The 25,844-nt window shown below is 43.6% G+C and overlaps 1 protein-coding gene across 1 annotated transcript; it reads left to right on the forward strand.

Moving 5' to 3' along the window:
• Positions 1-19,086: 19,086 nt before the first annotated feature.
• Positions 19,087-20,388, forward strand: LOC119343726. The gene has a single exon (XM_037614533.1). It carries the CDS (start codon positions 19,147-19,149, stop codon positions 20,299-20,301), a length of 1,155 nt encoding a protein of 384 aa, XP_037470430.1. The 5' UTR covers positions 19,087-19,146; the 3' UTR covers positions 20,302-20,388.
• Positions 20,389-25,844: the final 5,456 nt, after the last annotated feature.

Below are 25,844 nucleotides of genomic sequence, written 5' to 3' on the forward strand. Positions count from 1 at the left end.
AGGCGCGCACCCGCCGCCACCGCAGTCGGCCCTCCACCGCCTCCCTTTGCCTGATCGCCGGCGCCGGCGTGCGCCACGCGCGCCCAGTGCCCTCGGGCATACGCCCGCCCGAGTGGCGCCTGCCCCCCTGCACACGGCGCCCGTTGCCCGCTACGCCCCTCGGGCGCACGCCCGCACCCGAATGCCCAAACCCACTAACCCCCTGTGCCACTGACCAGAGGGGCCCGCCCCCAGGACGATAAAAAAAGAAAAGAAAAATAATAATAAAAATAAAATAAATAGATAATAATAATTAAAATATTAATTAATTAATTAATTAATTAATTAAGTTAATTAATCCTGATTAGATTAATCTAATCACTAATTAAACTAATTAATCTGTTTTAGTTAATCATAGTGAATGACAGGTGGGTCCCACTGGACCCACATGTCAGGTTGACCAAGTCAACTCTGTTGACTGCTGATGTCAGCATGACATCATGCTGATGTCATTAATCTGTTTTTCAAATTAACTAAATAATTAATTAAATTCCAGAAATTAATAAAATCTTTAGAAAATCATATCTTTTATTCCGCAACTCGGATTAAAATACTTTCTACATGAAAGTTGCTCAGAACGACGAGACGAATCCGGATACGCAGTCCGTTCGTTCGCCACACACCCTTAACCTATCGAACTCGCAACTTTCCCCCTCCGGCTCCTCTGTCCGAAAACACGAAACACTGGGGATATTTTCCCGGATGTTCCCCCCTTTCACCGGCATCACCTCATACCGCGTTAGGGCACACCGAACACCGCGTATTGCCTTGTTATATTTTGTGATGCTTTGTTTGCTCTGTATTCATTATTTCTTCCCCCTCTTCTCTCCGGTAGACTACGAGACCGACGCTGCTGCTGACCAGTTCGACTACGGAGTTGACGACCCCTCTCTCTTGCCAGAGCAACCAGGCAAGCCCCCCCCCTTGATCACCAGATATCGCCTATTCTCCTCTATACTGCTTGCATTAGAGTAGTGTAGCATGTTACTGCTTTCGTTAATCCTATTCTGATGCATAGCCTGACATTGTCGCTACATCTCTTGATACCTTACCTGCAATCCTAAATGCTTAGTATAGGATGCTAGTTTATCATCATTGGCCCTACATTCTTGTCAGTCTGCCTTGCTATACTATCGGGCCGTGATCACTTGGGAGGTGATCACGGGTATATACTATACATACATACATACTATACAGATGGTGACTAAAGTCGGGTCAGCTCATTGAGTACCCGCAAGTGATTTTGACGAGGGGGCTGAAAGGACAGGTGGCTCCATCCCGGTAGAGGTGGGCCTGGGTTCCCGACGGCCCTCGACTATTACTTTGTGGCGGAGCGACAGGGCAGGTTGAGACCACCTAGGAGACAGGTGGGCCTGGCCCTGTTCGGCGTTCGCGGATACTTAACACGCTTAACGAGATCTTGGTATTTGATCTGAGTCGGCTACGAGCCTATACGCACTAACCATCTACGTGGGAGTAGTTATGGGTATCCCGACGTCGTGGTATCAGCCGAAGCACTTCAGACGTCAGCGACGGAGCGGCGCGCGCCGGATTGGACTGGAACGCCTACTAGGCTAGGTCTGCTTCCGGCCGCCCTCGCAACGTGCAGGTGTGCTATGGGCGATGGGCCCAGACCCCTGTGCGCTTAGGTTTAGACCGGCGTGCTGGCCTCTTTGTTTTGCCTAGGTGGGGCTGCGACGTGTTGATCTTCCGAGGCCGGGCATGACCCAGGAAAGTGTGTCCGGCCAAATGGGATCGAGCGTGTTGGGTTATGTGGTGCACCCCTGCAGGGAAGTTAATCTATTCGAATAGCCGTGATCTTCGGTAACAGGACGACTTGGAGTTGTACCTTGACCTTATGACAACTAGAACCGAATACTTAATAAAACACACCCTTCCAAGTGCCAGATACAACCGGTGGTCGCTCTACCTCAGGGATATGAGGAGGGGATCGCCGGGTAGGATTACGCTATGCGATGCGACTGGAGATGCGCTTGGAGATGCTACCTGGATATGCTACTTGGAGATGCTACTTGGAGGACTTCAATCTACTCTCTTCTACATGCTGCAAGACGAAGGCTGCCAGAAGCGTAGTCTTCGACAGGATTAGCTATCCCCCTCTTATTCTGGCATTCTGCAGTTCAGTCCACTGATATGGCCTCCTTACACATATACCCATGCATATGTAGTGTAGTTCCTTGCTTGCGAGTACTTTGGATGAGTACTCACGGTTGCTTTCTCCCCCCTTTTTTTCCCTTTCCTTTCTTTCTGGTTGTCGCAACCAGATGCTGGAGTCCAGGAGCCAGGAGCCAGCGTCGACGACGACTACTACATTGGAGGTGCCTACTACTACGTGCAGGCTGACGACGACGACCAGGAGTAGTTAGGAGGATCCCAGGCAGGAGGCCTGCGCCTCTTTCGATCTGTATCCCAGTTTGTGCTAGCCATCTTATGGCAACTTGTTTAACTTATGTCTGTACTCAGATATTGTTGCTTCCGCTGACTCGTCTATGATCGAGCACTTGTATTCGAGCCCTCGAGGCCCCTGGCTTGTATTATGATGCTTGTATGACTTATTTATGTTTTAGAGTTGTGTTGTGATATCTTCCCGTGAGTCCCTGATCTTGATCGTACACGTTTGCGTGCATGATTAGTGTACGATTGAATCGGGGGCGTCACATAGCATGTTGGCATGCAAGGTAAACCATTATAAGCTCCTAACTAATTAAGCATGGCATAAGCAACTATAATCTCTAAATGTCATTGCAAACATGTTTATTCATAATAAGTTGAATCAGGAACGATGAACTCATCATATTTACAAAAACAAAAGAGGTCGAGTTCATACCAGCTTCTCTTATCTCAATCAGTCCATCATATATCGTCATTATTGCCTTTCACTTGCACAACCGAACTGTGTGTATAATAATAATAGTGCACGTGCATTGGACTAAGCTAGAATCTGCAATCATTCAATTCAAGAGAGGAGACAAAGTAATATGGGCTCTAAATTAAATCAACAAACATGCATACGAGAGCCACTAAGCATTTTCAATATGGTCTTCTACTCTTAACCCCCAAAGGAAAGGAAAGAAATAAAACTATTTACACGGGAAAGCTCCCAACAAGTAAAAAGAAGAATGAGAAATCTTTTTTGGGTTTTCATTTTAATTACTACTACAAGCATGGAAAGTAAACTAACTAATTTTTTTGGTTTTTATTTTCTTAAGGTCTATCAAACACACAAGAAGAAAGCTAGAAAAAGAAAATAAACTAGCATGGATAATACAATGAAAGAGTATGAGCACCGACAACTAGAATAGTGTGTGAAGATGAATGTAAAGTCGGTGAGAAATACGTACTCCCCCAAGCTTAGACTTTTGGCCTAAGTTGGTCTAATGCCAAGGATAGCCTGGCTGATATCCGAAGTTATAACTGGAGTCGTACTGAGATGCAGCAGCCAATGCCTCCTAAGCTGCGGCATGTTGGCGAGCTGCCTCCGCTCCACCCTTGTGTTCGACTGCCTCCCCCTGGTAACAACATATCTTCGTTTTTCCTGGTAATCAAAAAGGAAAGGGGTAGGGAGAGTAACATGGACAGCACGACGTCTGTCAAAGATTAGTCGATACTGGAGGAATTGTTCATTCCTCACAAGAAAATGATGCCTGACCATAGCGTCAAAATCTAAGTAAGCGACAGGAAACTCTAAATCACCCTCACGAGGAGGTATACCAAGATAATTAGCAACACGGGTCGCATAAATTCCTCCAAATAAATCTCCAGAAATACCATTATTATGCAACCTATGTGCAACTATTGCCCCCCAAGTTGTAATCTTTATTACCTAATACAACACTCTTGAGGACACAAAGATCAGGAACACACATGTGACAAGCTTTATCTTTACCATTAATGCATCTACCAATGAAGAGAGCAAAATAATGCATAGCAGGAAAATGAATGCTCCCTATGGTAGCTTGGGCTATATCCCTAGATACTCCCACAGTGATACTAGCAAGAAAGTCTTTAAATTCAGATTTGCGGGGTTCATTAACATTACCCCACTGTGGGAGTTTGCAAGCAGTTGTAAAATCTTCTAAGTCCATGGTATAAGATTGATCATAGATATCAAACAGGACACTTTGAGAATTACGCGAAGATGAAAATTTAAACCTTCTCACGAATGGATCAGTTAGATAGTAGTACTGAGGACACTTATCTTGCATGAAGTTCTCAAGATCGGCATTATGCGCATATGTATCAAATTCATCCTTAATGCCTGCATTGACCATAAACTCTTCTAATGGCCACTCACAAGCCCGTACTTCAGCTTCCCTTGGTGGTTCGTCGTCTTGCTCACGCATTGCACGCCTAGGTCCTTTTTTTGTTGAGGAATCACCTTGGTATATTTTCCTGGACATATTTCTCCCTCTGAAAAGTTTCTGAAATTTTTAGTAACTTCAAAAAAAAAGTGAATAAAACTAAACAAGATTGGTAGCAACTACTCCTACAAGTGCCTAGAGCCTATATCATGCATTAGGATCACTTGGGACCTCATAAATTTGACATGCAAGCTCAAGAACAGGGTCATCTATGCAGCAAAAATTTGCAATGAATAAAGCACTAGAACAAAAACTAATTGGACCAATGGAGGAGTCACATACCAAGCAACAATCTCCCAAAGCAGTTTTGTGAATGGAACTTTGAGCAAAGAGATCGAAAGTCGCAGCAAAATGAGCTAGAACTCGTGCTTGAGCTAGATGGGGATTTTTTTGGGATGGAGACGAAGTGTATGGGTGCAGGAATAAGTGGAGGGGGGCCACCATGGGCCCATGAGATAGGGGGCGCGCCCAGGGGGTGTGGGCGCGCCCTCCACCCTCGTGGCCAGGTGTTTGCCCCCCTGCAGTGTTCTTAGTGCCTAAAATCCTCAAATATTCCATAAAAAATCATACTAAATTTGCAGGGCATTTGGAGCACTTTTATTTTCGGGATATTTTTTATTGCATGGATAATTCAGAAAACACACAAATAATACTATTTTTGCTTTATTTATTCTAAATAACAAAAAGTAAAAAAGGGTACAAAAGGTTGTTCCTTCTAGTTTCATCCATCTCATGATCATAAAAAGGAATCCACTAACAAGGTTGATCAGGTCTTGTTAACAAACTCATTCTGAATAACATGAAACCGGTGAAATTTCGAATAACACTAGGTTACTGATACGTCTCCGTCGTATCTATAATTTTTGATTGTTCCATGACAATATTCTACAACTTTCATATACTTTTGGCACCTTTTTATACTATTTTTTGGGACTAACATATTGATCCAGTGCCAGTGCCAGTTCCTGTCTGTTGCATGTTTTATGTTTCGCAGAAAGCCCATATCAAACGGAGTCCAAACGTGATAAAAACGGACAGAGAATTATTTTGGAATATTTGTGATTTTTGGGAGGAAGAATCAACGCGAGACGATGACCGAGGTGGCCACGAGATAGGGGCCCACGCCCACTTAAAATGGGCGCGCCCCCCACCCTTGTGGGCCACCCGTAAGGCGGTTGATGCCCTTCTTTGGCCGCAAGGAAGCTAATTTTTGGAAAATGACCTGGGCGAAGGTTTCAATCCAATCGGAGTTACGGATCTCCAGATATAAAGGAAACGGTGCCAGGGCAGAATCCCAAAACGCAGAAACAGAGAGATAGATCCAATCTCGGAGGGGCTCTCGCCCCTCCCACGCCATGGGAGCCAAGGACCAGAGGGGAAACACTTCTCCCATCTAGGGAGAAGGTCAAGGAAAAGAAGAAGAAGAAGGGGGACTCTCCCCCCCTTGCTTTCGGTGGCGCCGGAACACCGCCGGGGGCCATCATCATCACCGCGATCTACACCAACACCTCCGCCATCTTCACCAACATCTCCATCACCTTCCCCCTTCTATATTCAGCGGTCCACTCTCTCGCAACCCGTTGTACCCTCTACTTGAACATGGTGCTTTATGCTTCATATTATTTTCCAATGATGTGTTGCCATCCTATGATGTCTGAGTAGATTTTCGTTGTCCTATCGGTGATTGATGAATTGCTATGATTGGTTTGAGTTGCATGTTTTATTATTGGTGCTGTCCTATTGTGCCCTCCGTGTCGCGCAAGCATGAGGGATTCCCGCTGTAGGGTTTGCAATATGTTTATGAGTTGCTTATGGTGGGTGGCGTGAGTGACAGAAGCACAAACCCGAGTAAGTAGGTTGTTTGCGTATGGGATAAAGGGGACTTGATACTTTAATGATATGGTTGGGTTTTATCTTAATGAATCTTTAGTAGTTGCGGATGCTTGCTAGAGTTCCAATCATAAGTGCATATGATCCAAGTAGAGAAAGTATGTTAGCTTATGCCTCTCCCTTAAATAGAATTTCAATAGTGATTACCGGTCTAGTAACATAGTCAATTGCTTAGGGACAATTTCACAACTCCTACCACCACTTTTCCACACTCGCTATATTTACTTTATTGCTTCTTTATCTAAGCAGCCCCTACTTTTTATTTACGTGTTCTTTATTATCTTGCAAACCTATCCTATCACACCTACAAAGTACTTCTAGTTTCATACTTGTTCTAGGTAAAGCGAACGCCAATCGTGCGTAGAGTCGTATCAGTGGCCGATAGGACTTGAGAGAGTATTTGTTTTACCTTTAGCTCCTCGTTGGGTTCGACACTCTTACTTATCGAAAGAGGCTACAACTATCCCGTATACTTGCAGGTTATCAAGACCTTTTTCTAGCGCCGTTGCCAGGGAGTCATAGCGTGGGGTGAATATTCTCGTGTGTGCTTGTTTGCTTTATCACTAAGTAATTTTTATTTGCTGTTATTAGTTGTTCTCTATCTTTAGTTATGGATATGGAACACGAAATACCAAAAAAATTAGGTGTAGATGCTACTCATGGAGATGGGGAACTTCCTAAAACCCTCGATGCTTGTTATGTGAAAGAAATTATGTACTACTTTAATAATCCTGAGAAAACCCCATTCCTTTATGTTATGGGAGGATCAACGTGAATACTTTAGGGATTATCGCTTGACACAAAAAGGGAAACTATTATGGGATCAAATTTCTATGTTGCCTTGGTATGCTCGTCAACTATGCGTGATACATGATTATACTTGTTGCTCTAGGATGAAGGCTCCACACCTTACCTTTTCATGCAAATTCAATGATAATGAAATCTTAGCTTCTTATGCTAATGGTATCTTTGATTACTATGATGTGAAACAAATAGAAGAACTTGTTGCTTTTATGGGTGCTTATGAGGTTGAATCTATGTTTAAAGCGTTTGATGATTTTGATGATTCAGTTTATAGACCAGAAAATCTTGCTATACTTAGATATTGCTATGAAAATTATGAATACAATTACTATATTAATGCATTTATTGAGAAAGTTTCTGCTGTCCAAGAAGAGACTAATATTTTGCAGGAAGCTATGGAAGAAGAAAGTGATGAAATTGTGAGCTCATTGGATGAAAAAGATGACGAGGAGAGCGAAGAACAAAAGGAGGAAGAGCGGATTGATCACCCGTGCCCACCTTCTAATGAGAGTAACTCTTCAACTCATACATTGTTTAATTCCCCTTCGTGCTTACCGAAGGATGATTGCTATGATCTCGTTGATTCTCTTGAAATATCCCTTTTTGATGATACTTGTTATGCTTGTGGCCAAGATGCCAATATGAATTATGCTTATGGAGATGAACTTGCTATAGTTCCTTATGTTAAACATGAAATTGTTGCTATTGCACCCACGCATGATAGTCCTATTATCTTTTTGAATTCTCCAAACCACACTATATCGGAGAAGTTTGCGCTTATTAAGGATTATATTGATGGGTTGCCTTTTACCGTTCCACATGATAATTTTGATAAATATAATATGCATGTCCTTGCTGCTCCTACTTGCAATTATTATGAGAGAGGAACTATATCTCCACCTCTCTATGTTTCCAACATGATAGAATTGCAAGAAACTGTCTATACTATGCATTGGCCTTTACTATGTGTGCATGAATTGTTCTTTTATGACATGTCGATGCATAGGAAGAGAGTTAGACTTCGTCATTACATGATATATGTTACTTTGTGCTCACTACTAAATTACAAATCATTGTTAATTAAAATTGGCTTTGATATACCTTGGGATCCGGGTGGATTCATTACTTGAGCACTAAATGCCTAGCTTAATGGCTTTAAAGAAAGCGCTGCCAGGGAGACAACCAGGAAGTTTTAGAGAGTCATTTATTTCTGTTGTGTGCTTTTATATAGTTTAAAAATGAAAAAATAAGAAGGGGAACCTAAAAATTTTTCAAAAAGGAAAGTGAAAGTAAGAAAGACAAGCATTGTTGGAGTGGGAGAGCTCCTTGAACTTTGTTCATGCTCACAGAAACTTTGTGAATCTTAATTACAGAAACTTTTCATCAAAAATAATTATCCCCTTGTATAATTCCATTGTATTATAAAAATAATGTGCCAAGGTTTGCCTTTAGGATGTTTACAATGCTTGTTGGTTTTTACGGTGCAGGACAGAAACTTTGGCTGTAGTGTGCGATTTTACATTTTTAACTGGAACGTCAAACGGTTATGATTCTTTTTGCACTGTCTTGCCGTACAACTTGTTTATTTTTCCTAATTGTGGTAGAATTTTTGGGGTACCATAAGTATGGTGGATGTTCAGATTGCTACAGACTGTTCTGTTTTTGACAGATTCTGTTTTTGATGCATAGTTTGCTTGTTTTGATGAATCTATCAATTTATATCAGTGGATTAAGCCATGGAAAATTTATATTACAGTAGACACAATGCAAAAACAAAATATGAATTGGTTTTCTACAGTACTTAGAGTGGTGATTTGCTTTATTATACTAACGGATCTTACCGAGTTTTCTGTTGAAGTTTTGTGTGGATGAAGTGTCTAATCGAGGATGTCTCGATATGAGGAAAAGGAAGAGAGGAAATAGCTCAAGCTTGGGGATGCCCGAGGCACCCCAAGTAAATATTCAAGGAGACTCAAGTGTCTAAGCTTGGGGATGCCCCGGAAGGCATCCCCTCTTTCTTCAACAAGTATCGGTATGTTTTCGTATTCGTTTCGTTCATGCGATATGTGCAAGTCTTGGAGCGTCTTTTGCATTTAGTTTTTTTTCTTTTATGCACCATGCTGGTATAGTACTTGTTTGATTTATAGAATGCTCATTGCACTTCACTTATATCTTTTGAGTATGGCTTTATAGAATGCTTCATATGCTTCATTTATATCATTTGAAGTTTGGATTGCCTGTTTCTCTTCATATAGACAACCGCCATTTGTAGAACACTCTTTTGCTTCACTTATATTTGTTAGAGCGTGGGCATATCTTTTGTAGAAAGAATTAAACTCTCTTGCTTCACTTATATCAATTTAGAGAGATACCAGGAATTGGTCATTCACATGGTTAGTCATAAAATCCTACATAAACTTGTAGATCGCTGAATATGATATGTTTGATTCCTTGCAATAGTTTTGCGATATAAAGATGGTGATATTAGAGTCATGCTAGTGGGTGGTTGTGGATTGTAGAGACACTTGTGTTGAGGTTTGCAAGTCCCGTAGCATGCACGTATGGTAACCGTTGTGTGACAAATTTGAAGCATGGGGTGTTTCTTTGATTGTCTTCCTTATGAGTGGCGGTCGGGGATGAGCGATGGTCTTTTTCTAACAATCTATCCCCCTAGGGGCATGCGTAGTAGTACTTTTCTTCGAGGGCTAATAAACTTTTGCAATAAGCATATGAGTTCTTTATGACTAATGTGAGTCCATGGATTATACGCACTTTTACCTTTCCATCGTTGCTAGCCTCTTCGGTACCGTGCATTGCCATTTCTCACCTCGAGAGTTGGTGCAAACTTCGCCGGTGCATCCAAACCCCGTGATATGATACACTCTATCACACATAAGCCTCATTATATCTTTCTCAAAACAGCCACCATACCTACCTATCATGGCATTTTCATAGCCATCCCGAGATATATTGCCATGCAACTTCCATCATCATCATATACATGACTTGAGCATTTATTGTCATATTGCTTTGTATGATCGTAAGATAGCTAGCATGATGTTTTCATGGCTTGTCCATTTTTTGATGTCATTGCTACGCTAGATCATTGCACATCCTAGTACACCACCGGAAGCATTCATATAGAGTCATATCTTTGTTCTAGTATCGAGTTGTAATATTGAGTTGTAAGTAAATAAAAGTGTGATGATCATCATTATAGAGCATTGCCCCATGAAAAAAAAATAAAAAAAGGGAAAGGCCAAAGAAGCCTAAATAAGAAAGGGGGCCAAAGAAGCCCACCGAAAAAAAGAAAAAAGAAAAAAAGAAAAAAAAAGAAAAGGGGCAATGTTACTACCCTTTTTCCGCACTTGTGCTTGAAAGTAGCACCATGTTCTTCATATAGATTGTCTCCTATGTTGTCTCTTTCATATACTAGTGGGAATTTTCATTATAGAACTTGGCTTGTATATTCCAATGATGGGCTTCCTCAAATGTCCTAGGTCTTCATGAGCAAGCAAGTTGGATGCACACCCACTTAGTTTCTTTTGTTGAGCTTTCATACACTTATAGCTCTTAGTGCATCTATTGCATGGCAATCCCTACTCCTCACATTGACATCAATTGATGGGCATCTCCATAGCCCGTTGATTAGCCGCGTCGATGTGAGACTTTCTCCCTTTTTGTCTTCTCCACGTAACCTCCATCATTATATTCTATTCCACCTATAGTGCTATATCCATAGCTTGCGCTCATGTATTGCGTGAGGGTTGAAAAAGCTGAAGCACGTTAAAAAGTATGAACCAATTGCTCGGCTTGTCATCGGGGTTGTGCATGATGGGAGCATTTTGTGTGACAAAAACGAAGCATGACCAAACTATATGATTTTGTAGGGATAAGCTTGCTTTTGCCTTGTTGTTTTGAAAAGACATGATTGCTTTATTGGTACGCTCGAAGTATTATTGTTTTTATGTCAAATGATAGACTATTGCTTTGAATCACTCGTGTCTTAATATTCATGCCATGATTAGACATATGATCAAGATTATGCTAGGTAGCATTCCACATCAAAAATTATCTTTTTTATCATTTACCTACTCGAGGACGAGCAGGAATTAAGCTTGGGGATGCTGGTACGTCTCCGTTGTATCTATAATTTTTGATTGTTCCATGCCAATATTCTACAACTTTCATATACTTTTGGCAACTTTTTATACTATTTTTGGGACTAACATATTGATCCAGTGCCCAGTGCCAGTTCCTGTCTGTTCCATGTTTTATGTTTCACAGAAACCCCATATCAGACTGAGTCCAAACGAGATAAAAATGGACAGAGAATTATTTTGGAATATTTGTGATTTTTGGGATGAAAAATCAACGCGAGACAATGTCCGAGGTGGCCACGAGATAGGGGCCCACGCCCACTTAAAGTGGGTGCACCCCCCACCCTCATGGGCCACCCATAAGGCGGTTGATGCCCTTCTTTGGCCGCAAGAAACCTAATTTTTGGAAAACAATCTGGGTGAAGGTTTCAATCCAATCGGATTTACGGATCTCCAGATATAAAGGAAACGGTGCCAGGGTAGAATTCCAGAACGCAGAAACAGAGAGATAGATCCAATCTTGGAGGGGCTCTTGCCCCTCCCATGCCATGGGAGCCAAGGACCAGAGGGGAAACCCTTATCCCATCTAGGGAGAAGGTCAAAGAAGAAGAAGAAGAAGGGGGGGCTCTCTCCCCCTTGCTTCTGGTGGCGCCAGAACACTGACGGGGGCCATCATCATCACCGCGATCTACACCAACACCTCCGCCATCTTCACCAACATCTCCATCACCTTCCCTCATCTATATTCAGTGGTCCACTCTCCCGCAACCTGTTGTACCCTCTACTTGAACATGGTGCTTTATGCTTCATATTATTTTCCAATGATGTGTTGCCATCCTATGATGTCTGAGTAGATTTTCGTTGTCCTATCGGTGATTGATGAATTGCTATGATTGGTTTGAGTTGCATGTTTTATTATTGGTGCTGTCCTATTGTGCCCTCCGTGTCGCGCAAGCGTGAGGGATTCCCGCTGTAGGGTTTGCAATATGTTTATGATTTGCTTATGGTGGGTGGCGTGAGTGACAGAAGCACATACCCGAGTAAGTAGGTTGTTTGCATATGGGATAAAGTGGACTTGATACTTTAATGCTATGGTTGGGTTTTACCTTAATGAATCTTTAGTAGTTGCGGATGCTTGCTAGAGTTCCAATCATAAGTGCATATGATCCAAGTAGAGAAAGTATGTTAGCTTATGCCTCTCCCTCAAATAGAATTGCAATGGTGATTACCGGTCTAGTAACATAGTCAATTGTTTAGGGACAATTTCACAACTCCTACCACCACTTTTCCACACTCGCTATATTTACTTTATTGCTTCTTTATCTAAACAGCCCCTACTTTTTATTTACGTGTTCTTTATTATGTTGCAAACCTATCCCATCACACCTTTGAAGTACTTCTAGTTTCATACTTGTTCTAGGTAAAGCGAACGTCAAGCGTGTGTAGAGTCGTATTAGTGGCCGATAGGACTTGAGAGAGTATTTGTTCTACCTTTAGCTCCTCGTTGGGTTCGACACTCTTACTTATCGAAAGAGGCTACAACTATCTCGTATACTTGCAGGTTATCAGTTACCTCAACGGGGATATGAACATCCCCCACAATAAGAATATCATATATTTTTCTTGACAGTAGGAAGAGGAAATTCAAAACCTCCAATAATTATAGTTGGACTTTTTCCAATAGAATTGATGCTATGAACTTGAGGTTGTTTCCTCAGAAAGTGTACCAAATGCTCATTACCATTAACACGAAAAGTGACATTGCCTTTGTTGCAATCAATAACAGCCCTTGCATTATTCAAAAAGGGTCTACCAAGGATAATCGACATACTATCATCCTCGGGAATATCAAGAATAACAAAGTCCGTTAAGATAGTGACATTTGCAACCACAACAGACACATCCTCACAAATACCGACAGGTATAGCAGTTGATTTATCAGCCATTTGCAAAGATATTTCAGTAGGGGTCAACTTATTCAATTCAAGTCTACGATATAAAGAGAGAGGCATAACACTAACAGCGGCTCCAAGATCACATAAAGCAGTTTTAACATAATTTCTTTTAATGGAGCATGGTATAGTTGGTACCCCTGGATCTCCAAGTTTCTTTGGTATATCACCCTTAAAAATATAATTAGCAAGCATGGTGGAAATTTCAGCTTCCAGTATCTTTCTTTTATTTGTAATGATACCCTTCATATATATATATATAGCATACGGGTTTGATTTAAGCATATCAGTTAAGTGCATACGTAGGAAGATAGGTCTAATCATTTCAGCAAAGCGCTCAAAATCCTCATCATCCTTTGTCTTGGATGGTTTAGCAGGAAAAGGCATGGGTTTCTGAACCCATGGTTCTCTTTCTCTACCAGGCTTCTTAGCAACAAAATCTCTCTTATCATAACGTTGATTCTTTGATTGTGGGTTATCAAGATCAACAACAGGTTCAATCTCTACGTCATTATTTTTACTAGGTTGAGCATCTACATGAACATTATCATTAACATTATCACTAGGTTCATGTTCATCACCTGATTGGTTTCAGCATCAGAAATAGAAATATCATTAGGATTCTCAGGTGTGTCTACAACAGGTTCACTAGAAGTATGCAAAGTCCTATCATTTTTCTTTTTCTTCTTTTTAGGAGGACTAGGTGCATCTAAATTATTTTTCTGAGAATCCTGCTCGATTCTCTTAGGGTGGCCTTCAGGATACAAAGGTTTCCGAGTCATTCTACCAGTTCTAGTAGCCACTCTAACAGCAAAATCATGTTTATTATTTAATTCATCGAGCAAATCACTTCGAGCTTTAAGTACTTGCTCAGCTTGAGTGGTAACCATAGAAGCATATTTGCTAATGAGTTTAAGTTCACCTTTAACTCTAGCCATATAATCACTCAAGCGTCCTATCTCGAAAGCATTATTCTTTAATTCTCTACCAACATAGGCATTAAAACTTTCTTGCCTAGCCATAAAGTCATCAAACTCATCTAAGCACTGGCTATGAAATTTAGTAGAAGGAATTTCAACTTTATCATATCTATAGAGAGAATTTACCTTTACTACCTGTGTCGGGTTATCAAGATAATGTGTTTCTTCAACAGGCGGTGTATTAAGGCCATGTATTTCTTCAATAGGAGGTAAATTCTTAACATCTTCAGCTTTAATACCTTTTTCTTTCATTGATTTCTTTGCCTCTTGCATATCTTCAGGACTGAGAAATAGAACACCTCTCTTCTTCGGAGTAGGTTTAGGAATAGGCTCAGGAGTTGGCTCAATTGGTTCAGGAATTGCCTTAGGAATTGGCTCAGGAAGAGTCCAATTATTTTCATTAGTCAACATATTATTCAATAACAATTCAGCTTGGTCGACTGTTCTTTCCCTGAAAACACAACCAGCACAACTATCCAAATAGTCCATGGAAGCATCGGTTAGTCCATTATAAAAGATATCAAGTATTTCATTTTTCTTAAGAGGATGACCAGGCAAAGCATTAAGTAATCGGAGAAGCCTCCCCCAAGCTTGTGGGAGACTCTCTTCTTTGATTTGCACAAAATTATATATTTCCCGCAAGGCAGCTTGTTTCTTATGAGCAGGGAAATATTTAGCAGAGAAGTAATAAATCATATCCTGGGGACTATGCACACAACCAGGATCAAGGGAATTAAACCAAGTTTTAGCATCACCCTTTAATGAAAACGAAAATATCTCAAGGATATAATAATAGCGAGACTTCTCATCATTAGTGAATAGGGTGGCTATATTATTTAACTTGGTAAGATGTGCCACAATAGTTTTAGATTCAAGGCCATAAAAAGGATCAGATTCAACCAAAGTAATAATCTCGGGATCAACAGAGAATTCATAATCCTTATCAGTAACATAGATAGGTGAAGTAGCAAAAGTGGGGTCAGGTTTCATTCTAGCATTAAGGGACTGTTGCTTCCATTTAGCTAATAACTTCTTAAGATCATATCTATCATTGCAAGCAAAAATAGCTCTAGCAGCTTCTTCATCCATAACATAACCCTCAAGAACAACAGGCAGTTCATAATTAGGGGGAGAACCTTCATGATCACTATCATCAATAATTTCATTCTTAATATTTTCATTCTCTCTAACCCTAGCAAGTTGTTCATCAAGATATTCACCTAATGGCACAGTAGTATCAAGCATAAAAGTAGTTTCATCATAAGTATCATGCATAGTAGAAGTGGCATCATCAATAACATGCGACATATCAGAATTCATAGCAGTAGCAGATTTAGGTGTCGCAAGCTTACTCATAACAGAAGGAGAATCTAGTGCAGATCTAGATGGCAGTTCCTTACCTCCCCTCGTAGTTGAGGGAAAAATCTTAGTTCTTGCGTCCTTCAAGTTCTTCATAATGATCAGTAGATATAAAGCCCAAGTGACTCAAAGAATAGAGCTATGCTCCCCGGCAACGGTGCCAGAAATTAGTCTTGATAACCCACAAGTGTAGGGGATCGCAACAGCTTTCGAGGGTAGAGTATTCAACCCAAATTTATTGATTCGACACAAGGGGAGCAAAAGAATATTCTCAAGTATTAGAAGTTGAGTTGTCAATTCAACCACACTTGGATAACTTAGTATCTGCAGCAAAGTATTTAGTATCAAAGTAGTATGATAGTAATGGTAATGGTGGCAAAAGTAAAGATAGTAGTTTTGTAATGATTGTAATAATAGCAACGGAAAAGTAAATAAGCGAAACACAATATGTGAAAAGCTCGTAGGCATTGGATCAATGATGGATAATTCTGTCGGATGTGATTTCTCGTGTAATAGTTATAACATAGGGTGACACAGAACTAGCTCCAGTTCATCAATGTAATGTAAGCATGTATTCCGAATATAGTCATACATGCTTATGGAAAAGAACTTGCATGGCATCTTTTGTCCTACCCTCCCGTTTGAAGCGGGGTCCTAGTGGAAACTAAGGGACATTAAGGCCTCCTTTTAATAGAGAACCGGACCAAAGCATTAGCACTTAGTGAATACATGAACTCCTCAAACTATGCTCATCACCGAGAAGTATCCCGATTATTGTCACTTCGGGGTTGTCGGATCATAACACAAATAGGTGACTATAGACTTGCAAGATAGGATCAAGAACTCACATATATCCATGAAAACATAATAGTTCAGATCTAAAATCATGGCACTCGGGCCCTAGTGACAAGCATTAAGCATAGCAAAGTCATAGCAACATCAATCTCGGAACATAGTGGATACTAGGGATCAAACCCTAACAAAACTAACTCGATTACATGGTAAATCTCATCCAACCCATCACCGCCCAGCAAGCCTATGATGGAATTACTCACGCACGGCGGTGAGCATCATGAAATTGGTGATGGAGGATGGTTGATGATGACGACGGCGACGAATCCCCCTCTCCGGAGCCCCAAACAGACCCCAGATCAGCCATCCAGAGAGAGATTAGGGCTTGGCGGCGGCTCCGTATCGTAAAACACGATGAGACTTCCTCTCTGATTTTTTTCTCCGCGAAACGGAATATATGGAGTTTGAGTTGAGGTCGGTGGAGCGTCAGGGGGCCCATAAGACAGGGGGCGCGCCCAGGGGGAGGGGGCGCGCCCCCACCCTCGTGGACAGGGTGTGGGCCCCCTGGCCTTCATCTTTTGCTAGTATTTTTTATATTTTCCAAAAGTTATCTCCGTGGATTTTCAGGTCATTCTGAGAACTTTTGTTTTCTGCACAATAAATAACACCATGGCAGTTCTGCTGAAAATAGCGTCAGTCCGGGTTAATTTCATTCAAATCATGCAAGTTAGAGTCCAAAACAAGGGAAAAGTGTTTGGAAAAGTAGATACGTTGGAGAGGTATCACCTGCCGGAGGGGGAGATCATCACCGGTGGCCATCTTCATCATCCCGACGGCCACCACGATGAGGAGGGAGTAGTCCACCCTCGGGGCTGAGGGTTTGTACCAGTAGCTATGTGTTTAATCTCTCTCTTGTGTTCTTGAGATGTCACGATCTTGATGTATCGCGGGCTTCGTTAATATAGTCGGATCATATGGTGTTTCCCCCTCTCTATCTTGTTGTGATAAATTGAGTTTTTCCCTTTGAGATTTTGTTGTTATCAGATTGAATACTTTTATGGATTTGAGAACACTTGATATATGTCTTGCAATTGAATACTCGTGGTGACAATGGGGTATCATATTGATTCACTTGATATATGTTTTGGCACTCAACTCGCAGATTCCTGAGGTGACATTGGGTTAATCTATGCACAGGGGTTGATGCATGTTCTTGTCTTTAGTTTCTCCGGTAGAAATCTTAGGGCACTCTTTGAAGTTCTTTGTGTTGGATTGAGTATTATGAATATGAATTTGCCTTGGTGTTATTTTAGTACGAACTCTAGGATAGATCAAACGGAAAGAATAGCTTTGTGTTATTTTAGTACGAACTCTTGAATAGATCAAACTGAAAGAATAGCTTTGAGGTGGTTTCGTACCCTACAAATAATTTATTCTTATGTTCTCCACTGGATAGGAACTTTGGAGTGATTCTTCATCGCACTTCGAGGGATGGTTATATGATCCAATTATATTAGCATTGTTGAGAGATTGCACTAGCAAAAGTACGGACCCTAGGCCTTATTTCTAAGCATTGCAATACCGTTTTTGTGCCCATTTACTATTTGCTACCTTGCTGTTTTTATTTATTCAGATTATAAAAATATATTTCTACCATCCATATTACACTTTTATCACCATGTCTTCACCGAACTAGTGCAGGGTTGTTCGAGAGTGACCATCTTCATCCTACGCCTCCCACGGATTGATAAACCTTAGGTCATCCACTTGAGAGAAAATTGCTACTGTCCTACAAAACTCTGCGCTTGGAGGCCCAACATGAGTCTACAAGAATAAAGTTGCGTAGTAGATATCACTTTGCTACAAAAAGGATTGGGCTTCCTTGCTGCACTTTATTTATCGTTACCGTTACTTGTCTGTTACAAATTATCTTATCATGAAACTACTTGTTACCGACATTTTCAGTGCTTGCAGAAATTACCTTGCTGAAAACCGTTTGTCATTTCCTTCTGCTCCTCGTTGGGTTCGACACTATTACTTATCGAAAGGACCACGATTGATCCCCTATACTTGTGGGTCATCAGCTCACACCACCCTGACCGGTCCGCACCGTCGCACGCAGGAACTGGGCGAACCAAGTCGGTTCTGGCCATCCTCTGCCTCCATGCGCAGATCTGGGCGAGAGATCGCACCATAGCGCAATGGGAAAACAGAGGTGAAACCAAAACAGACCACCGCGCGTCGGAACTGGGCGAAAACCAAGCCAAAAGCTGACTTGCCCGCACCGCCGCATGCAAGGATCGGGCGTCCGTGTTGGGTCTGGTTTGCCTAAGTCTCGTCATGCACCAACAGGCTTGACGGCGCCCCTGCTCCAGGAGCCGGACGTGAACACGCTCGAAGGGAGGAACCCGCCAACCTCAGCCGGCACCATCACCACCGCCTTCACCATCCAGACGTCGTCCAGCGGCGAGAAACTGGTCGCAGGCCCGCCGAAACCCAGATCGGGCCCAACCACTGAGAGTCCCTCACAGCCTCGACGCCAAACCTTCACGCGCCGCACAAACCACCGCGACCTCCTGCCCCCGATTCTAGATACCTACGATACGAGAGATGTTTTTTAGGGAGCTGTATAATTTTCACAGGACAATTGCGGTATTTAAGATTGACTTTTCTTTTGGCTGTAAAACAGTGGTTATGCGGGATGTGGTAGAGTATAGACGGCCATTTATAAACCCCAAAACCTCCCAAAAACCACCATCCAAAAAAAAATCTCAAAAAAAAAAGAAAAAAGAAAAACCCTAACCGGCATTGCCCTGTCGCCAGTCCCCTCCCGTCGTCGGTCGTCCCAATGCTGTCCGCCGGCCGCCGCCGTCTCTGCCTCTTCCCCTTCCCCTTCCCTCTCCGCCACTTCACTGCGGCCGTTTCCACCACCACCACCACCACCTCCGACGCTGCCGCTGCCGACCCCACTGTGTTCTACCTCGAATCCACCTGCGCGCTCTCCCCCGCCGCCGCCGCCCGCGCTGCGGACTCCATCCGCCTCGCCTCCCTGGAGTCCACCGCGCAGGCCGACGCCGTCCTCGACCTCCTCCGCCGGTATGGCTTCACCGACGCCGAGATATCCACCACCGTCCGCAAGTTCCCCATCGTCCTGGTCTCCGACCCCGTCAAGACACTCCAGCCCAAGCTCGACTTCCTCGCCTCCGTCGGCATCAACGCGCCGCTCCTCCCCAGGCTCGTCTCCCTCAGCCCCGTTGTCCTCCACCGGAGCATCCAGGACCACCTCGCCCCGCTCTTCGAATCTCTCCGCGAGCTCCTCGGCTCCAATGCCCGCGTCGTCACCGCGCTCCGCCAGATGCCGTTCGTTGTCCGCTGCAGCCCCAACAGTACCCTCAACCTCGTGCTCCCCGCACTAAGAGATGTCCACGGCTTGCCCCCGGAGGACGTCTCCAAGCTCGTCGCCGTCCACCCTGGCGTCATCATGCAGGGCCCCCACCGCTTGGCCGAGATCGTCCGGGCCGTCAAGGACGTCGGCATGGAACCCGGTGAGCCCATGTTCGTCAACACATTTGCCATCATTTCCAAGATGAAGACCCCCACACTGGACAGGAAGTATGCACTCTACCAGAGCCTTGGCTTCGAGAAGGACAATGTTGCCTTAATGTTGCGGCGGTGCCCACTCATGATGGCTATCTCAGAGAAGAAGATGAAGGAAAATGTCGGATTCTTGGTCGGAAAGGCGGGTCTGAGCCTGGAAGATATGGTGGCCAATCCGAGCATGCTGGTGCGGAGCTTGGAGAGCCATCGCAGGAGGTGTGCGGTGCTCACACTGCTGAGGAAGGAAGGGAAGCCAGAGGGGAATCATCAGCTGCGCAAGGTCCTCGTGGCTAAAATGAAACGGTTCTTGCAGGTGTATGTGCAGCCACACCAAAACGAGATCCCTGATGTCGTCCGGGCTCTCAACGGAGAGATCCCTTTCGAGGGCTTCAGTGTGTTGGAATAGCCACAGCCGCCCAGGAAGATGAGCCTTTGATGTCATCGGCCTATGCAATTCTTGGTGGGATCTGCTTAGGCAGTTTTCTGAAGATTATGTTGCTTGGCCAATGTTTGTTCTTGGTAGGATTTGCTTAGGCAGCTTTCTCAATATTGGTGTTGCTCTTGCAACAAGACTGCCAAGGAGTATGGTTATGCAAGAACAGATTTTGAGCTACTGGGTGGTCATCAAAGCTTGTAGTGTAATAAAACATTATCTGGAAGCTAACTTGTTGAGCAATGATCATTGGTAATTCTAATTTCAGGCCTCAGAATGTGTAACATGAATTGAACATGGATGTTCCTCATTAATGAACAGTCATTTGGATGCGGTGAGGCCATAACATTTTACTCTTTTATTTTTTGACATATTTGCACAACACTCATTGAAATCTTGTTCTTGCTTGGCTGAATTTGATCTCGAGTGGTTGATGTGGAACATGAGGATGAAATCAAAGGGAGTCCACATTTTCAGCCTGCCAAAGACAACCCATTTGTAAGAACATGGTAAATTTTGTGTAATTCTGTCTCTATTTTTATATGGTACACCCTCTGTTCATAAATATAAGACGTTTTGGCAGTCTAAATTGAACTGCCAAAACGTCTTATCTTTATAAACAGAGGTAGTACGTCTGAAAACAGCACCCTGTAAGAATACCAAAGTTGGTATCCAGCAAATAGTGTAGTACTCCCTCCGTTCCTAAATATAGGTCTTTGGAGAGATTCCACTATGAACCACATACGGATGTATGTAGATGCATTTTGGAGTGTAGATTCACTCATTTTGCTACGTATGTAGTCCATAGTAAAATCTCTACAAAGACTTATATTTAGGAACGGAGGGAGTACATGTTTGTCTGCTTCTGCATTACTGCATGCAGTCGAGCAATTTTGTTTCTTGACCGGTAACAAAGACGAAAAGATCCTAGTGTGTGTATAGTTGAGCAAATACAGGAAAAGAAGAAGGTAAACTAGTGAAGATTGACCTGGTTCAGCCAAGAGGAAGAACCAAGAGCTTAGAATGGTTGGCAGTAGACGCCTGCACTAAACTGGAATTTGCCTTATTAATGCCTTATCAATGCCCAGTTGTGCCATCTCTCCTGAATGAGCTTCCAGAACTTACCTTGAATCAAATTTAACCGGATACCTGTGATGTTAGATAACAGTCGAATAGGCAAACTAGATACCAGAATTGGCAGTCGGTTCAGGCCCCATGCTCAAATTCATGTTAGTGCGGTGGAGAAACGAGGCTTCCTCTTGTGGTGGAATGGGAAACCTCCACCACCTGGGCGACTGGTGGTCGGTGGAGCTTGTTCAGGAGGAACGGTGGCATGAGATGGAAGGCCGTGGCCCTGTGCTTGTGGAATGTGGACGCAGGCGCGTATTGGCACCAGGGTCAGGACTTGGATTATTGCTGATATGGAAGGAAGGAAAAAACTGAGGTCAAATGCATCAGAGCACACGATGTACGTCTCTTGTTATTCCATAATACTAATCTATAACACCTCTTTTTTTTTGCAGGGAAATCTGTAACACCTTTTTGACACTAGCGTCGACGCTCGAGATGCTGAGGCAAGTTTTTGTGAAGCAGCTAGCGAGCCCAAGGGAACAGAACAAACGGATATAATAAGAGGTAAACGGCTGATATGTTCTCCAGAAAACCAACTTGTTTACTGGGTCGTCCACTGAACCGAGGCGCGAGGAATCATTCTCTGCGCCTCCAGCTAATGGCAAGCGGATCATCTAACTGCACACAAGAGGCCTTGCGCGTCAGGAAGTTCGGAGTATACATCTAGAGCTTTTAGCATGTCGAATTCCTCCAAGTGGTTGCTCTGCGTTTCATTTGAAATGAGAATTGAAAGGGCCCTGGTCCTGGAGGCTTTTGATCTGAGAAATGGAATTCTTCCAAGTTCCAACTGGGCGCTCTGGCTTTAGGAGCATGCTGCTGCTGGTCAGACAAAACACCCTCTGAACTTCTCATGACCCACTTATATACCGTGAGGATGCAGTTGCCTTGTTGCAGAGATTATTATGCATCAAATTGAAGCATCCATGCAAGTTTAACAATAGGCCCCCGCTTATCTTTCGCCAATTGGCAAGTGTTTTTTCACGCCTGACCGACACGACACAGGTACGTGACCAAAAGGATTTTAGGTGAGATTTCAACCAAGAAAGGGCGGCCAAAGTAAGGTGGACGGGAGCCTCGGGATTGCGATGCTACGGCCTACGGACGAGTTGCGCCGGCTACGTCTTGCAGGAAAGGCACGGTAGCTTAGCCTTGCAACATAAGCTCGGGTCAGGATATGGATCGTCACTGGCATCTCACGAATGGACGTGGCAACAACCAGTTAGGTGCAAATGCGCCACTCAACCAGACTGACAGGGATTCCAAAGCCAGAATCAACTTTGCCAAATGGTCTTGTCACGGAAAGTAGCTACGGGGCTGATCGCTTGATCAGGACTTGAGAATCTCATGAACTTGCTTTGAGAGAGACAAGTTGGGATAGATGAGGAGTAGCCGTTTCCAACTGCGAGACAGGCTCCTGCCCACCTTACACTGCTGTAGATCGACGGCGACCCCGACATTCCTCCTGCAGTGCTAACTGGTACTTTTTTTTTCCGGGCAAATCAGAGAGCTTTATTCAACAAAAGTGCTTCCCGGGCAATCAGCCAGGAGGCTGGTCACCAAGAAGCTAGGGGTCTCCTCGAGCCAGTAATCGGTCGCATTCAGAGTGCATGCATGTTTTGCACAGAGATGCACCAGTAAATTTGCTGCCCTGTTTACATGTTGAATCTCAAAAACTAGCTCTCCTATTTCATCTAAGATAGGAGCCACAATTGAGCGTGAATTGTGGCGAGAATTCCAGAGTTGCACTAACTCCTGATAATCGGTCTCCATTATCACATGCGATATGCCTCGAAGTTTAGCAAAGAGCGCTCCTTCTCGCAATGATAAAGCTTCCATAATCAATGGATCTGAAATGTCACCGAACGGCTTGCACCAAGCTCCGAGTAGCGCTGACGCAGAGCGAGCTACACCACCCGCACCTCCTCGGCCATCCGCCACGTTGAGTGCACCATCCGTTGATATCTTGATCATACCTGGTTCAGGTGGCCGCCATCCAAAACCAGGTAGAAGAGTAGTTTCTTTCCGTGGTAAATCCAGCAGCGCTAGGGCCTCCCTTGTCGACCTTATGGATGTTGTTGGGTCTCTTCCCTCTTCCCCATGCTTGATCCGATTGCGAGAATCCCAGATCGTCCACATGATGGTGATAATCTTTGCTCGATCTTCATCTCTGATCCGGTCTCCGCATAGGATGTCTCTGACCCACGAGTGTGGGTGTAGTCGAGGAAGCCTCAAATCGAACCAAGCACAAGCTTCATTCCAGAAACGTCGTGCATGGGAACATTGAATGAGCGCATGCATGAGATCCTCCTCCCTTGCCAGACAAACTTTACAAGTATCGAAGACTGAAATGTGGCGATACTTTAGAGTGCTTTCGTCCGGTAGAATCCCTCTCAGTACCCTCCACCAGAACACTCGTACTTTGGGAATCACTTTGAGTTTTCACAAGGCCGTCCACATCTGTTTATCATCTTGAGAAGCACCGGTAGCCGTCCCTTCCTCTAGAGCAAAACGCTCGTTTTGAGTCACTAGAGCACGGTACGCCGATTTAACAGTGTAGTTGCCTGATCGTTTAAAGGCCCAAGCATAGAAATCCTCTCCTCTTCCCCTTCTGAGTTGGATGTTAAGAATAGCCTCAGCATCCGGGGCAATGAAGGTACTCCTAATCAGATCCTGCTTCCACGTCCAGTTATCTGTATCAATGAGGTCCGAAACTGTCTGAACCGGCGTGGTTGGAGGTTTTAGCAAAGGTGACATAGATATGGTACCCGGAATCCACTTGTCCTGCCAAGCATCAATGGATCTCCCGTCTCCAACTCTTTTGATGAGGCCCGCCTGTAAGGCTTTCCTACTAGCAATGATAGCCCACCAAGTCGCACAGAAGCATGCAAGAAATCCGTGTCAGGAAAGTAGCGGCCCTTCATTACTCTTGCGCAAAGGGAATTAGGGTTAGTCATAAAGCGCCAACCATGCTTCCCGAGCAGCGCAAGATTGAACTGATGGGGGTCACGAAACCCCATACCACCTTGGCACTTTGGTGTAGCTAAACTCTTCCAGGAAACCCAATGCAATGCATTTTTGTCTATAGAGCTGCTCCAAAAATATTTGGCCATTGGTGAAGTCAAACTCTTGCACACCTTCTTTGTCAGTAAAAATGTACTCATTGAGCACGTGGGAATCGCCTGAACAACTGATTTCAACAGTGTTTCACGACCTGCGCAAGCAAGTAGTTTCTCAGACCATCCCTGAATCTTCCTGCGAGCTCTCTCCCTGATGTGATCAAAAGTATCGCTGGTGATGCGGCCGATCGCCGTGGGCAGCCCCAGGTAACGCTCGCTGAATGCTTCAACGTCGATGTTGAGAACCAATTTAAGTTGCTGCTTCAGCTGGGCTGGCGTGTTAGAGCTGAAATAAATAGCACTCTTAGAACGATTAACGCACTGACCCGATGATTCTCCGTAAATCCTCAGGATGTCATTCAACCTCTCTACACTTTGGGTAGTTGCACTAACGAAGATCAAGCTGTCGTCAGCAAAGAGCAAATGTGAAACCCATGGCGATCTGTAGCTCATTCTTATGCCTCTGTCAATGTGCCCATTATTGTAAAACTTCAGCATAGAGGAGAAACCCTCCGCACAGAGCAGAAAAAGAAAAGGCGATGCCGGGTCCCCTTGTCTCAACCCATGCGAGGGTGTAAAGGAAGGCAGCAGCTCACCGTTAACCCGGACTGAAAAGTGTACCGAAGATACACACTTCATAATCAGCCGGACAAAGACCATGTTGAAGCCCAACTTTGTGAGAATAGCCTCGAGAAAATGCCATTCGACACGGTCGTAGGCTTTCATCATGTCGAGTTTGATTGCACAAGCATAGTTCTTCCCCTGTTTCCGCCTTCTCATTGTGTGCACACTCTCATATGCAACTAGGACATTGTCTGTGATGAGCCGTCCAGGGACGAACGCGCTAACTGGTACTCCACACCCCCTCCTTGCATAATGCTTTGCGATTTTTGGTCGAGACGTAGTATTGCTCCCTCTGAATACAGGATATATTATGTCTTAGAGATAGAGACAGTCTTCAAGAAGATCTTTCTTTTTGCATGATGAAGTTAAAGAACAAAGAAGGTTTTGATTTTTACATCCCAATAATAATTGTATAATACATACACCGATGGGCTTAGTTTTGCGGTTGCTAAGCTACGAAGTGCTGAGATCATTTTATAATTTTCTTAGAAAAAGGCGCTAAGAAAGCAATGGTAAGTTGGGTAACCAAGCGAGAAAAATAGGCAAACGTTGGGTTAGAAATGTTTGCCAAAGTAACTTTACTTTACATTTGGGTTTTCTGAACTTAAGCACCAACTTTGAGCTCTGTTTCATTCGACTTGTGTA

Source organism: Triticum dicoccoides, chromosome 1B (assembly GCF_002162155.2).
Source record: "Triticum dicoccoides isolate Atlit2015 ecotype Zavitan chromosome 1B, WEW_v2.0, whole genome shotgun sequence".
NCBI classification, from domain to species: domain Eukaryota; kingdom Viridiplantae; phylum Streptophyta; class Magnoliopsida; order Poales; family Poaceae; genus Triticum; species Triticum dicoccoides.